This window comes from Oryzias melastigma, linkage group LG6 (assembly GCF_002922805.2).
Source record: "Oryzias melastigma strain HK-1 linkage group LG6, ASM292280v2, whole genome shotgun sequence".
In the NCBI taxonomy this organism is placed as follows: domain Eukaryota; kingdom Metazoa; phylum Chordata; class Actinopteri; order Beloniformes; family Adrianichthyidae; genus Oryzias; species Oryzias melastigma.
In genome coordinates, this window is record NC_050517.1 from 938,783 (window position 1) to 953,257 (window position 14,475).

At 42.8% G+C, this 14,475-nt stretch overlaps 1 protein-coding gene across 3 annotated transcripts; it reads right to left on the bottom strand.

Moving 5' to 3' along the window:
- Window positions 1–3,638: 3,638 nt before the first annotated feature.
- Window positions 3,639–12,845, bottom strand: wu:fa25f02 (putative protein TPRXL). Of its 3 annotated transcripts, none has more exons than XM_024282555.2 (4): window positions 12,660–12,794; window positions 7,833–7,884; window positions 7,607–7,751; window positions 3,639–6,026 (listed from the first exon to the last, which is right to left on the bottom strand). In XM_024282555.2, the coding sequence occupies exons 3-4, from the start codon at window positions 7,743–7,745 to the stop codon at window positions 4,975–4,977; spliced, it is 1,191 nt and encodes a 396-aa protein (XP_024138323.1). In that variant the 5' UTR covers window positions 7,746–7,751; window positions 7,833–7,884; window positions 12,660–12,794; the 3' UTR covers window positions 3,639–4,974. The 3 variants fall into 3 exon arrangements, with proteins under 3 accessions (XP_024138323.1, XP_024138326.1, XP_024138322.1); XM_024282558.2 differs by having other exon boundaries at window positions 12,594–12,714; XM_024282554.2 differs by lacking the exon at window positions 7,833–7,884 and having other exon boundaries at window positions 12,660–12,845.
- Between the last annotated feature and the right edge of the window lie 1,630 nt (window positions 12,846–14,475).

The window sequence follows — 14,475 nt, forward strand, 5'->3', positions numbered from 1 at the left end:
ATAAAGAATTACAACAACATACTCTGATTGCTTTCAGCAATCAGACAAAAAATGGAGTTTGAAAAAGCTTGAAGTTGTTACAAACATGCTGCACTCAGCCGGCCACAAGCGGGTCAGATTTCTAGAAAACAACAGAGGGTTTTTGATTTTAGAATAATCATAGTTAAAAGACCACTGGAAACACTCTCACAACAGATCAAAACATGATTAGAGAGGGATTATGAGCTCTTCTTGGTGATTCATGGGGGTGGGGGTACACATTAGTGCTGCCACAAACGATTATTTTAATAGTCGACTAATCACCGATTATTTTTCCAATTAGTCAACTAATAGGCATAGTCAAACTGAATGTAAAGCACACATCTTAACCATCATTAGCTTTAAACTAAGAACTAGATAAATAGCATTACCTGTGACAATGCTAGTATGAATTCTGTAAGCTGAATATCACCACTGAAGATGCTAGTGCTGATAGCTAAAAACCCTGAAGTTGAAGTAGATTAGCTAAATGCCAAATTAGCCTAAAAAATTGAAAAAAAGCCTAAGTTTACCAAAACAGCTAGCATGTCGCTGAAATATTAACTAAACTCCAAAATAGTCTAAAACAGAAAAAAGCCTAAATTCGCCAAAATTGCTAGCATGTAGCTGAAATAAATATTTCAGCTAATATCACCTAAACTCCAAAATAGCCTAAAAAAAACTTTAATAAATGCTAAAATAGTCCAAAAAGCTAGACTAATGCCATTATAACTTTAAACTTTACTACACTCTGACTCCATTTAATATAAAAAAAATGACTAATTGACAATTAAATCAGTCGTCGACTATTTTAATAGTTGATTAGTCGTAGATTAATCGACTAAGAGTGGGAGCCCTAGCAGAATGAGAAGAGCTGTTTCCATTACCTCCAAGGGTCTTCTCACGCTGGTGTAGCTGCAGTGGACTATCATGATCTGATTCTGTGTCAATATGGTCTATCTGGGATCACACCTCAGAGTAATTCAATTCAATTTTATTAATATAGGCCAAAATAACAAAGAACATTTCCCTTCAATAGAGTAGACACTGAAGAACAGCAGCCTGAGGAACGCTCTGATCATCAGAATCCTCCGACAGCACAAATGTTTGACATGTTCCAACAGCTTCTATAAACTTCACTTTTCAGTATTAAAACATTGACTCTCTAACATCACCCCCTACTGGACAATGGAAGAAGAGACATCGAACAACAGTAAAAGTTTTTCCATAAAATAATTTGTACAAATACATTTGGACACTTCTGTTGACATGTCTGACTTTTTTGTGAATTTAGGATTAGCAAATTTCTGGAACTAGTTGATTCAGTATCTTATGTATTTCACATTTGAATGCATGTGAAGTTCTTCAAATGCATCTCAGTCGATCAAAGCAGCTGCTTTGGAAACAGGAAAGTCTGGCTCAGAACCCCAGCAGGGCCTGTTATCCATCACAACTCCCTCAGCTGCAGTTCAGAAGATAGTTGGAGGATTCTTTGTGGAACAGTGAAACAACCTAAAGACAAAGGTTAATTTGGTCATTTTGTTTTGATTGGTCAACCAATCAAAACATTTTTTAAAACATCAGTAAACTGCTGTTCTAGTTTTTGTCCCCAAAGTTGTTTTAAGTCATTTTTGTGTGTATTGTTTAATTCTTATTGCTATTTATAATTCTACCATTAAACTACAAATGCAAACCCTGTCATATTGTTCAAAGATATCTTCGAAAATAAGAAACAAATGTTACAGCTTCAGATGACAATGTGAATGAAGATCTAAAGTTACAAGAAGTTCCATATTTTCTCCTTCGACTTCAGAGTAAAAGTCAGAGGTCTGCAGGCCTGTGAGACACTGCGGAGTAATTGGCGTGATTGGCCTCCTTGAGCTGAGCCTGAGCGCTGTCTTGTTGGACTTCTGTGCACATCATAGTTTCTCTATAACAAATGCCATGTTTGAACACAAAGGTGTCCGTTAATACATTTGGCATCAGGACACCCTCAACTTTGTAGTCGTTTTGGGCGACCTTCAGCCATGTGTCTTGGAGAGGGGACGCGGTCAACTGATCTCTACCTGGTGGTGAGTTGGATTTGCTGGCGGGAGAAAGAGGCAGGAAAGACTTGGTAGACCTACTCATACTGTGAGAGTCTGCTGGAAGTGTCTGGCTGAGCCCTCCGTCAGGGAGGTCTTAAACTCCCACATCCAGGAGAACTTCAAACAGGTACTGAGGGAGGCCATGTTCTCCGCCTTCATTGTTTTTGCTGCTTTCCGGAGCTGCAGTCGCAAGGTCTCTGGTGCCTGTAGAGGTGGCAACCTCCGAATCCAGTGGTGGACACCAGAAGTCAGGGATGTCGTCAGGAATGGCTGGCTTGTGAGACCCCAGAGGTACCTTGATATTTCGTGGAGGCCACCTGCAGACAGGTTTGACCATGTTTGACCATGCTTCACCTGCAGACAGCCCGTATCCATTGTTACTTAAAGATAACTATTTGTTTTATTGATTTTCCTTCAAGATCTAAATGTAAAAGTTGATATTTAATAGTGAAAATTATATACCATTTTATATGAACCCATATTTAATGTTGACAAAATTTTTTTTTCCCCAGACTTTTATCTTAATTCCATTTCCAAACAACAAATCAGACATTTACAGTAATTTTAGTAAAATGTATTAAATCTATTTGTTTGAGGTGAAGAAATAAAAATTGGTTATAAAGTCATTAAATACCTAATTTGCAATTAATGTTACTTTAAGGGATCAAAGAATACAGGGCTAATGGTTGGCCCAGACACATTTTCACATCACCAGATTTTGCCTTTGACACAAATGTGTACACCTCTGGTCTAACTGGTCTGTGTGAAGTCTTAATGGTTACTAGGGGGTCATACATTTATTTCCTTCAAAGAACAGCAAATAAAGCAGCAATCCTCAAACTACGGCCTGCGGGCTAGAGAAGAAGACAGTTATGTGGTCCTCACAAGGAAAGGTTTGGGGACCCCTGCTTTAAAGTGGATTTCTTGATTTTCTATCTCACTGTTCAAATGAACCTACCATTAGGATGATGGACAGTTAGTTTCTCTTTAAGAGGGAAAAACCTACAAAATCAACAAAGGATCAAATACTTATTTCCTCCATTGTAATGTGTGAGCTGAGACTCCAACTGCTAAAAAGCTAAAAGTGGAGACCACGCTGGTGAGAAAGAGATTTGTGCCTTAAATGCTCTCAGGATATCGCTCTTTGTTCGTGTGCCCAGCTTTAACCCAGACTATGAATAAAAACAGACTCATGTCCTCATGCTGGATCTGCATTTGGCTGCTGTGTCATTTTAGAAATGTTTGCAGAATTACCTCAAAGCAAAAACTTTGCCATTGCAAAGGGCTGAAAAATGAGGATCTAATGTTCTTCATTGTGGAAGTTCTTAAAGTTTGTGAAAACGTTTCAGTCACATCTGCTTTTGGCTCAGTTCACCTTTTCAGGTCTGAACAAAAAATGGAGCGACTACAGCAGATAACCAAGCCAGGCTCTTGGATCAAACAGACCCAGGATTGTACAAACGATCCAGTTTGAGTGGAAAAGAATATTCTCTGTTTTCAAAGGTTTGTGCAGAAGAACCGGAGTCTCTCCAATACCAAGATCGTTCTTGTTCTTTATTATTTTCTGCAGTACAAATCAAAGTGCATCAGTTTGGCACACAGCAGGCCAGTCCTGCTTCCCCACATCCACATCCACAATCCACATCCGGCACACCAGCCCGGCTTCAGGATCCACAGACTCAACATTCAGATCCACCGGAAGCTCATTTGCTTTATGGCACCAGGTTCTTCAGCACTTTTTTCACCGCTCACCTCCAGAACCATCATTTACAAAAACGTAAACACTCTTTAGATTTGAAAAAGGAAAAAAAAAATCTCAAACTCATAATGGCTTCTTATTTCCCTTGGCTTTGTTGGTTCAAAATGTGCTTCAGTGAATATTTGGTAAGGTCTTAACATGAAACATCACAATCAGAGAGCAGTGACATGAAGCTGGAGACTGAATACTGTTAGTTTAGAGGCTCCACAACGACAAATCTGACCTGGAGTTTGAAGAGCAGCTTTGAAAAGAACATAAGTCTACAATCGCTCAGGATAACTGGGATCTAGGATTTCAACAATGTGAGACACATCAACTCTTCCAGGAGTCATAGGTACAGAGGTAGCTCCTGACCGAGACAAACACAGCGGGGACATGAAGGAGTCGAGTCTGGTACCTGTGGGAAGACAAACACGCCGTTTGGTCTGCATCAAAATTCAACAGAGACAGACCTGAACTTTGCAGCGAGACCTTTGGTCCAGTTTCAGATGTCAGTCCAGAACGAGTTAAGACTAGGAACCGTCCCGGTCTGTGTGTGCACCGCTTCGGAGGAACCGAATCCAAACCACAGCCTGCTTATCCATAGGAAACTCAACAAACTGTGGCGCACACACACACAACACCTGGAACTGATTCGGGATCATTCCCAGCAGAACTCTGGGTGTAAACCTGTGAGCAGCAACAACAAAAGGAACTGCTGAGGTTTTCTTCAACCACACTAAACAGTGCAGTCAGGGATTCCTGTGAACGTCTTTCAGTGAACATCCTGCAGGACATGCAGTCTAAACTCGGCTGTCAAAGAAGAATCTTCCTCATTAAATACTCGCTTCACCAGAGCTGCCTCCTTATGATCCCGGTGAGCAGAATCGTTCTTTAAATGGAAAATGATTCAGAAGCGTTGCAGAGGTCAGGTGTTGTGCTCCAAACATCCATGGGGCGGGGCCACCATGGGAGCTGATACCAAAATCAGCATGCATGCACATAATTGCTGGTTATCTCCTGGTGGATTGGTTAAGAGTCAACAGTCTCCACGACCATGGAGGCAGAAAGAAAGAAGCTCTGTAAGTGAAGACACCGCTAAACAGCTCCAAGTAAAGGAACAAGTTACCCTCACACCCCAGAGTCCGTGTACATGCCGTTGATCAGATAGTCCACCTGGGTGTAGTCCTTCCTTCTGTAGCTCTCGTACGCCTGTGTGACAAAAACCGCCACCGTGACCAAGAAGAACAGAAGGCCAAACAGAAGAACGGCCAGCAAGGAGGCTGTATCCACCAGCTGCCGGGTCAGAGCTGCTTCTACCACCGAGATGCCTGCTACAGAGGAAACGGGCTTCAAGTGGCTTTCAGCAGCAGTGGTGGACTGGCGCAACGGAAATGGAGTGGTTACTGTAGCAGCAGGGGTTGCTCTGGGCGTTGCTGGTGGTGGTATGGTAGACTGTGGTGCAGAAGACGTTGGCGCTTTAGATGGTGGCGCTGTAGATGGTGGCGCTGTAGATGGTGGCGCTGTAGACGGTGGCGCTTTAGACGGTGGCGCTGTAGACGGTAGCGCTGTAGACGGTGGCGCTTTAGGCGGTGGCGCTGAAAACGGTGGTACTGAAGACGGTGGTGCTTTAGGCTGTGGTGCTGAAGACGGTGGCGCTTTAGGCTGTGGTGCTGAAGACGGTGGCGCTGAAGACGGTGGCGCTGAAGACGGTGGTGCTTTAGGCCGTGGTGCTGAAGACGGTGGCGCTGTAGACGGTGGTGCTGTAGACGGTGGTGCTGAAGACGGTGGCGCTGTAGACGGTAGCGCTGTAGACGGTGGCGCTTTAGGCGGTGGCGCTGAAGACGGTGGTGCAGAAGATGCCTGTGCTGAAGACGGTGGTTTGGTGGATGGTGTCAGCTTGACGGCTGGTGTTGATGTTGGTGTGCCAAGGTGCACAGGATCATTCTTTGTGGAGGTTGCAGGTTTAGGCTCCGGGGGTGGCAAAGGTCCTTCAGTGTTTCGTTTTGGCGGGGCTGTAGATGTGAACTTGGAGCTGACATTGGCAGACTTATGGGATGAAGAGGGGGGCAGATTGTCTGATGTTCTGTTGATGTTTAGGGTTGAACTCCCATTAGAACCACCGGAACCGGTTTGTGACGAACCATCCGTCGATCCATTCTTACAGATTGAAGCATTCTTACCTGAGAAACAAGAAAAACCTAAAGTCATCAACTCATTCTTAAAGATATCATTTATGGTGCAAGACGCTGGAGGTTTCATCTGAACTGAAGATGCCCCTCCCACATAAAAAGAAAATGTTTGAGAGTTCCGTTTGGCAATGTGAGACATATCAACAGACACATAATGTTGCTTTTTTTCTAAGGTGCATTCACACCGAAGGTGATTTGCGCTGCAGATGCGGCCAGTTTCAATGAAAGCCAATGGTACAGACACGAATTGACATGATCTTAAGTCCCGCAGCGCAATTTGAGCACCGGAGGACTGGCAGCCGCTTAATTTGAGCGGTGCAGTGGGAATTGGGCGGCTCGACCAGAATTTCAATATCTGAAGTTTGACAGGTGGCATCTGCCAATCAGGAAGTCAGCTTTGGGTACGTGACATTTTTAATGACTCGATCAGCAGGTAGAATATTAATCCAAATCGAGCGTTTTGTCCTGAACTTCTATCTTTTTCCTCAACCCGCTGGAGCTGCGGGGATGCAGAACTCATCCAGCTTCTTTGGGGCGGAAAGGGAAAAAGGTCCCTTAATTTAATTTTTTCTCCCTCGGGTTAATACAAGACAGTCAGCCTTCAAGCTCAGCCACAGAGACACAGAAACACAGCGGAAGCGACTGTCTTTAAGTCACTAAAACTGGTACTGGTCCTTTTCCCAGGGACCCCCGATTTAACGGGAATGGGAAACACGTTGAAAAACGACGAGTTGGGGTCACTAAAGCATCGATATGTGGCATATGTGGAAGACACAATACAGGCCAAAAGCTTAAAACACCTTCTCTTTCAGTGCAGTTTTTCTTTAATATTCATGTCTATTTACATTGTAGATTCTCACTGAAGCATCAAAACTATGAATGAACACAAGGAGTTATTTCATTGGAGTTGTTGTACACAACCAAAAAAAGGTGAAATAACTGAAATCTTGTTTAATATTCTTCAAAATAGCTTTGCTCCAGTTACTGCTTTGCACATTCTTGAAGTTCTCTTGATGAGCTTCAAGATTGAGTCACCTGAAATAGTTTTCCAACAATCTTGAAGGAGTTATCAAAGGTGTTTAGCACTTGTTGGCTGCTTTGCCTTCACTCTGTGCTTCAGCTCACCTCAAAGCATCTCAATGAGGTTCAGATCATCAGCACTGCATCACTGCCTTTCTTGGTCAAATAGCCATTAGAAAATCTACAATGTCAATAGTCATGAAAATAAAGAAACCCATTAATGAGAAGGTGTGTCCAAACTTTTGGCCTGTACTGTATGACGAGTTATGAGTGAGAATGTGTTCTAGTGGAAGTTCACAAAACCCAGGATGAGATTGTCCTGTTGATCAGAGTGCTGTCTCCCTGCTAGACTCTCAGGATTGAAGGTTAGTTTCTGCTGGTTTTCAGACACGTGGAGTTTCAGCACGATTATCTTCTAACGCCAAAGTTCACTTCTGCTGATAAAGAACCTTTAGACAACCAAGACCATAATATTGCATCAGTAAAGTTGTGTGTGAGCAGATGTGTGCGTCCTCCATTTCCAGAGGTTTCAAATCCCAGCAGACACTCACAGGTCGTGGAGAGGCTCAGTGGAGTGCTGAGCTGTGGAGCTCCCACAGGGGGCGCTGGGACTGAGGCGGTGAAGGGGAGCAGCAGCAGGCAGAGGAGGAGAACACACATCACTGGAAGCTTTGAGGAACACAGTGACATGGTGGGCTGAGGACAGCACAGACACACAAACGCACACTTTAGACCCACGCAGAGGAGGAAACGGCGAGGAGCGGCGCTGACACACACCCTGCACAAACAAGCCCAGGAGGCTCCGCTGATCCGATCCGCCTCTGAAAACCTGAACAACACAAAAGCAGAAGCTCAGTTATAACACAGGCAGCAGCTTTTAATGACCTGCAGCTCTGAACCACACAACACACCCTCTGCTGTGCAGTGGGGCTGTAACAAACCATTCTTTTAATAGTTGAATAATTACAGATGATTTTTTTTTAATTATTTTTATTTGAGTAATCGGGTCATGTGCGAAATGGATGTAAAGCACACATCTTAACCATCATTAGCTTGAAACTAACTAAAGACGAAGACAATGAAGATGACAGTTTTTTAAACTTTTAATGAACTGTGCAGCCTCTGGCCTTCATTAGTGTCTGGTATTAAAACAAGATTATACTAGAAAAGTTCAATTACCTGCAATAATGCTAGTGTGAATGCTTTCTGCTGAAAGTAGTCACTGAAGATGCTGAAGCTTTTTGCTGAAAAATGAAGTCGCAATTGACTTTAATTGCTGCAGGGATTTACTGACATTGCAAAAGCTATTTGCAAAATGTTAAACTTGCAAAAAGACTGGAAATTTTGTTAAAGAACCAAGAAAGAAGACTGAAGTTGACCTAAATTTCTTGAAAATTTGAAGTAAAATTGCTTAAAAATCCCTAACAGATGCCAATTTTGCAAAAATTTAGTGTGTTGCGTAAATATGAGCTAAACTCCAAATTAGCCCAAACAACTTTAGCAGATGTCAAATTAGCCAAAAAGCTAGCTCATTGCTTAAAAACTATCTAGATTCCAAAATAGTCTAAAAAGTAAACTAATTCAGCTAAAAACGTTAGCATGTTGCTAAAATATTAGCTAAACTCCAAATTAGCATAAAGAACTAGAAAATTAGAAAAGGACAGGTTTGTTGCTAATCTGCTTTAAATTATGAAATTTGAAGACTCTCATTAATTTGCTATGGGGCATATTTTGCCAGATACTTCAAAAACCTTAAAGTTCACGAATACCAAAAATACAAGCAGTAATGTCCTGAACAAGCTGAACATTTTGATACCAAGATTTGCTGAAATCGCTGAAAGTGTGATTAGGTTTTTGCCGAAAAACGTGCGTAAAGGAGTGGTAGAATCGCTATTGTGTGAATGCTAACTAAAGTTTTGGTCTCACTGATTCAAACATGAAAAAAGTACATTTTTTGTTGAGGAAAAGGCGCCCTCTCATGCATGCACTGTGCAAGTCTTAGAACTCCAGCAAAAAGAAAATTCTTGACCTGAATCTCCAAAAGGAAGAGTTGATTCTGGCGTTTCTCCAGGGTGAACTGAATCCCACAGCTGTGATCCTCACTCGTGACACAAAGTCTAAAGCTTTTTTTAGTTGTTTTTTTTTGTTGTTAGATGATCACTCTTCAGGATCCTTGTTCGCAAAGCTCACTCGTGTATTTGCATTTGATGCTCCTTTAATTTAGAAAATATGGTTTCCAAATGTCAGGACGCTTCAAATTTCCTCACAAAAACAGTTCAGGTACATGTTTTAATACACAGATTCTGCTTTATTGCTGAACCAAAACTCATTTGGAGTTAAAGGCTGCGGTTCCAGACCCGTCCACAGTTTCTGCTGGTGCTGAGCGGAGCTCCCAGAGAACACGGAGGCTCTTCAGGCTCCACCACGTCACTTAAGGTGACGTTTAGAGGGTCCCTCATGATCAATATTGGGGACATTTATAAAATGGATTGCTGATATTTTTGTAAACACGTTTGTTTACAGATGCTTTTGCACCAATTTTTGTAAACTTGTGAGTGGATAAAGTTAAGATTCTCAACAAATCTCCACCACATTTCAGCCTTAGGGCGACAGGAAGAGCGGTTTTCATGAGTGCTTGCATGGAAAAGGAAGAGGGTGCCACAGAGGAGAACACTACTCCTGTTAACTGTCTTTAACGTCCTGCTTTGATCAGCTATGTTGAAAACGCTGAAGTTGATAATTGAAAACGATGAAGTTGATAGCTAAAAACCCTGAAGCTGATAGTTGAAAATGCTGAATTTTGATGGCTAAAAACGCTGAAGCTGATAGCTGAAAACGCTGAAGTTGATAGCTAAAAACGCTGAAGTTGATAGCTAAAAACGCTGAAGCTGATAGCTAAAAACGCTGAAGTTGATAGCAAAAAACAAAGTTGATAGTCGAAAATGCTGAAGTTGATAATTGAAAACGCTGAAGTTGATAATTGAAAACGATGAAGTTGATAATTGAAAACGATGAAGTTGATAGCTAAAAACCCTGAAGCTGATAGTTGAAAATGCTGAATTTTGATGGCTAAAAACGCTGAAGCTGATAGCTGAAAACGCTGAAGTTGATAGTTGAAAACGCTGAAGATGATAGCTAAAAACCCTGAAGCTGATAGTTGAAAACGCTGAAATTGATAGCTAAAAACGCTGAAGCTGATAGTTGAAAATGCTGAAGTTGATAGCTAAAAACGCTGAAGCTGATAGCTAAAAACGCTGAAGTTGATAGCAAAAAACAAAGTTGATAGTTGAAAATGCTGAAGTTGATAGTTGAAAACGCTGAAGTTGATAGCTAAAAACCCTGAAGCTGATAGTTGAAAACGCTGAAGTTGATAGCTAAAAACGCTGAAGCTGATAGCTGAAAACGCTGAAGTTGATGGTTGAAAACGCTGAAGTTGATGGTTGAAAACGCTGAAGTTGATGGTTGAAAACGCTGAAGTTGAAAGCTAAAAACCCTGAAGCTGATAGTTGAAAATGCTGAAGTTGATAGTTGAAAATGCTGAAGTTGATAGCTAAAAACCCTGAAGTTGATAGTTGAAAACGCTGAAGTTGATAGCTAAAAACCCTGAAGCTGATAGTTGAAAATGCTGAAGTAGATAGCTGAAAACGCTGAAGTTGATAGTTGAAAACGCTGAAGTTGATAGCTAAAAACCCTGAAGCTGATAGTTGAAAACGCTGAAGTTGATAGCTAAAAACGCTGAAGCTGAAAACGCTGAAGTTGATAGCTAAAAACGCTGAAGCTGATAGCTAAAAACCCTGAAGTTGATAGCTAAAAACGCTGAAGCTGATAGCTGAAAACGATGAAGTTGATAGCAAAAAACAAAGTTGATAGTTGAAACCGCTAAAGTTGATAGTTGAAAACGCTGAAGTTGATAACTAAAAACCCTGAAGCTGATGGTTGAAAACACTGAAGTTGATAACTAAAAACACTGAAGCTGATAGTTGAAAACGCTGAAGTTGATAGCTAAAAACGCTGAAGCTGATAGCTGAAAACGCTGAAGTTGATGGCTAAAAACACTGAAGCTGATGGGCAGGTAAAATTTTTGTTAAATTCCAAATTATTCTGAAAAACTGAAAAAAGCCTAAGTTAGCCAAAACAGCTAGCATGCAGCTGAAATATTAGCCGAACTCCAAAATAGCCTAAAAATCTGAAAACATACTTAACTGGCAAAAATAGCTAGCATGTAGCTGAAATATTAGCTAAACTCCAAATTAGCCTAAAAAAACCTTAATGTATAAATAGTCCTATAAGCTATCAGAATGCTATTATAATTTTCAACTTTACTACACTCTGACTTCATATAATATAATTTGAAGACTAATCGATTATTAAATTAGTCGAGTAGTCCGGGATTTGATCTCACAATGTTCCAATCGCAGAGCAGACACTACGAGGTCACTGAGCTGGTTCATGCAAGAGTAAACAGATTAGAACACCTTCACCCACAGCAGTAACTGATGTCCTTCCCTGCTGCCCCTTTCATTTTATCACAAGAGGTGTGGCTACAGATCTCGTCAGTGATCAGAGGCTGAACTCGGATGATCAGTCTGGGTTCTGATCTTCTCGTGGGTCATAGGCGTGTGCTCAGAAGTGACAGACTCATGCTGAAGCTTAGGGAACCCCGAGCATCAACAGTTCAAGGTTTGTACGACTGCAGGGGTCAGAACCCGGCGCTGATGTTGGAGGTATTGCCACCGGTTCTCTGATCGACGCTGGATCCTTTCTGTTTCTGGAAACAGGGAAAGAAGAACTCAATGCAGCCGAGGCTGTTCTGTTCAGGTTCTTCTTCCAGCGGTTCTGATGGATCAAACAGGGGAAAAGTAAAAAAAAAAAAAAGCTTCACTGAGACAATGTCATGGTGTTGTGTTGGAATCCCTTGTCCTTCCATGATCTTTTGGGGTTCTCCAAACCTTCAGCTGTCGAAGGGACAGAACTTCAGATGAACCAGAACCTCTGAAGGGAACGTCTGGACAACGAACAGAACTGATCTGGATCATCAAAGCATTTCAGATGACTTCGAACATGACGGTCAGGGATTCCAGATGAGTTTTGGTCCACATCCTCATGCTGCAGCAAGGATTTCAGCCACAGGAAGGACCAAGCAGAACCCAACAGGTTCCACCAGAACCTGCTGGTTCCACACCGCAGATGTTCCTGACTCTGCTGAAGCAGCAGTGAAGGCCCCACCTGTCAGGAGTTACCTGCAGGGACACACCTGCCCACAAAGTAAACTCTCACGCGCTGACGTGGAGAGGATCTGCCGGCAGCGCCTCGGAACCAGGACCGAACCGACCCGTCCAGCCCTCACAGAGCAGAGGTTACGGGGTCACACACTAACACCATCCTTGCTCGTTTGACCCCTAATATATGTGGCCAGTGCGCGTGCACGAGCTGGTAGACGTTTCTTCGAGGGTCTCAAAGTTCACCTCCGCGCGGAAGCGAGACAACACCAGCGGGCTCCCGCACGGAGCCGCGGTCACGCGCGGCTGTAGAGCCCACCTCTGAAAACAGCTCGGTACCGCAGACCTCCCCACGCGTCCAGACCGTGTGCGGGTCAGGACTTACCGCAGAAGAAGCGGGGTCGTCACAGGACTCGGACCCGCACACTGGATGCTCCCGGAAACAGGACGCGCGCCTCTGCTGCACCGTTAAATTCCACGAGCATTCCGGTTCCGCTCCGTGACCCGGGTCTGCAGGAAGTGACCTCAGAGCTCCGTTTTTATTTTCCCGAACCATTTCATCGTTAAAGGGACAGAAAAAATGTCAACTTCACGCATGCTCAGAAGTTTTGAGGAACGCAAATTTTAAGGGGAAAAAATCGATGAATGAAAAAGGCAACAGATTAAGGTGAACGACAGCAAACGTTAGGCTGGAAAAAAAAACATGGAAAAAATATAGGAAAAGGGAGGATGTGGCGAAGCAGGAAACCTCCCACAGGATACTGAATCTGACGGGTTACAGAAAGCGACGATACACCTAAACCGTTTCAGTCCCTGCGTGTGCGCCCTCTGCTGGTTATTGGCGGAAAAACGTCACTAACACATGTTACTGAAGAAATTAAATTAAATTAATTTAAATAGTAGACAGTTAAAAAAAATGACTTTTTATTATGAAGTTAAATTTTGGAATATTTTTAGATTAGTAAACAACTAAAAGATAAAGGCTATTTTGATTTAGAATTTATTTTCAATAATTTTTTTTAAATAATTATTCTGTTTTTCTCCTTCCTGCAGGAGGTGCTGGGGATTCGTGTGGACTTTAGTTCATAAAGCAATCAAAAGTAAGGGCAGGGGGTTGAAGTTTTCATCAGTGGTCACCGAGGTGTATTCAGGGGTCATGGGGATGTCACCTTAACTGGGATTGAGCCTGATCTTCTGCATGAGGCTGGGAGGACCCTCGTCTCAACTCGCCGCTTCGGTTATTCCACCAGTCTTCTCCTGAGAGACTGACAAGCACATTTTGGTTTCAGAAGAAGTGCAGAAGCATGACGAAATTGTTTGTTGTACATTTTTCATAGTTTACATAGTTCATGATGATATTGTCAAAGAATATTGTCTAGTTTTAACAAATGATGCTGGAGTTAGCTTACGATTCACAGCTTCTGATTCGGGAGAGTAGCAAGGCTCATTCCACTGTGTTTTTCACACTTGGACCAACAAAAAACACCTGTTCAAAAACTGCTGCACCCAGACTGCCTAAACCTGGCTTAAATTATACTTTGGGTAGCAAAAAAACACATTAATCACAGCTTCTGATTTGTCAAAGTTAAATTAGTGCGGTCTCTGAAGTCCAGAGCAGTCACTTGGAAACAGCTTTCAAGAAGAAGGTGAACATGAGTCACTGCTCTGACCAATATAGGGTGGAAACTCTCCAGCCAAGGCACAGCGAGGATGACGGGACACCGGGGAGACTGATGGCAAAGAGGTGGAGGGACTCGGGACGGTGACAATGACTGAGATGTCCTGAGTCTGGAAGCAGATCTGGTCTGACCCCAGGGGCCTTCACTCTAGAGCTTAAAGTGGCCGGACTGCCTGGGTCTTTGCCATCTGCTGGATAGTTAAACACATTTCGTGTAACTGCTGGGTGAATACCACATAAGACTGGAAGGGTAACAATCCTCCGGTCCAGGGCGCAGCTATCCACTCTAGTGCTTCTCCGGTCAGACAGGAGCACCAAATTGATACTTAGACGTCTTCCGTCAGATAGAGGTTTGGTTGTTGATCCTATAACAGGTAACACAGCATAAGGAATCCTACAAATTGAACGTTGAACTTGTCTGGAAGCGCCATCCTCGGTCCCGGTGTGTGAGCGAGAGATGGGCATGGCGCGCTGCCTTCGGCGGCTGTTATTGAGCGGCCAGAGGAGCTGCAGCAGATGTGAC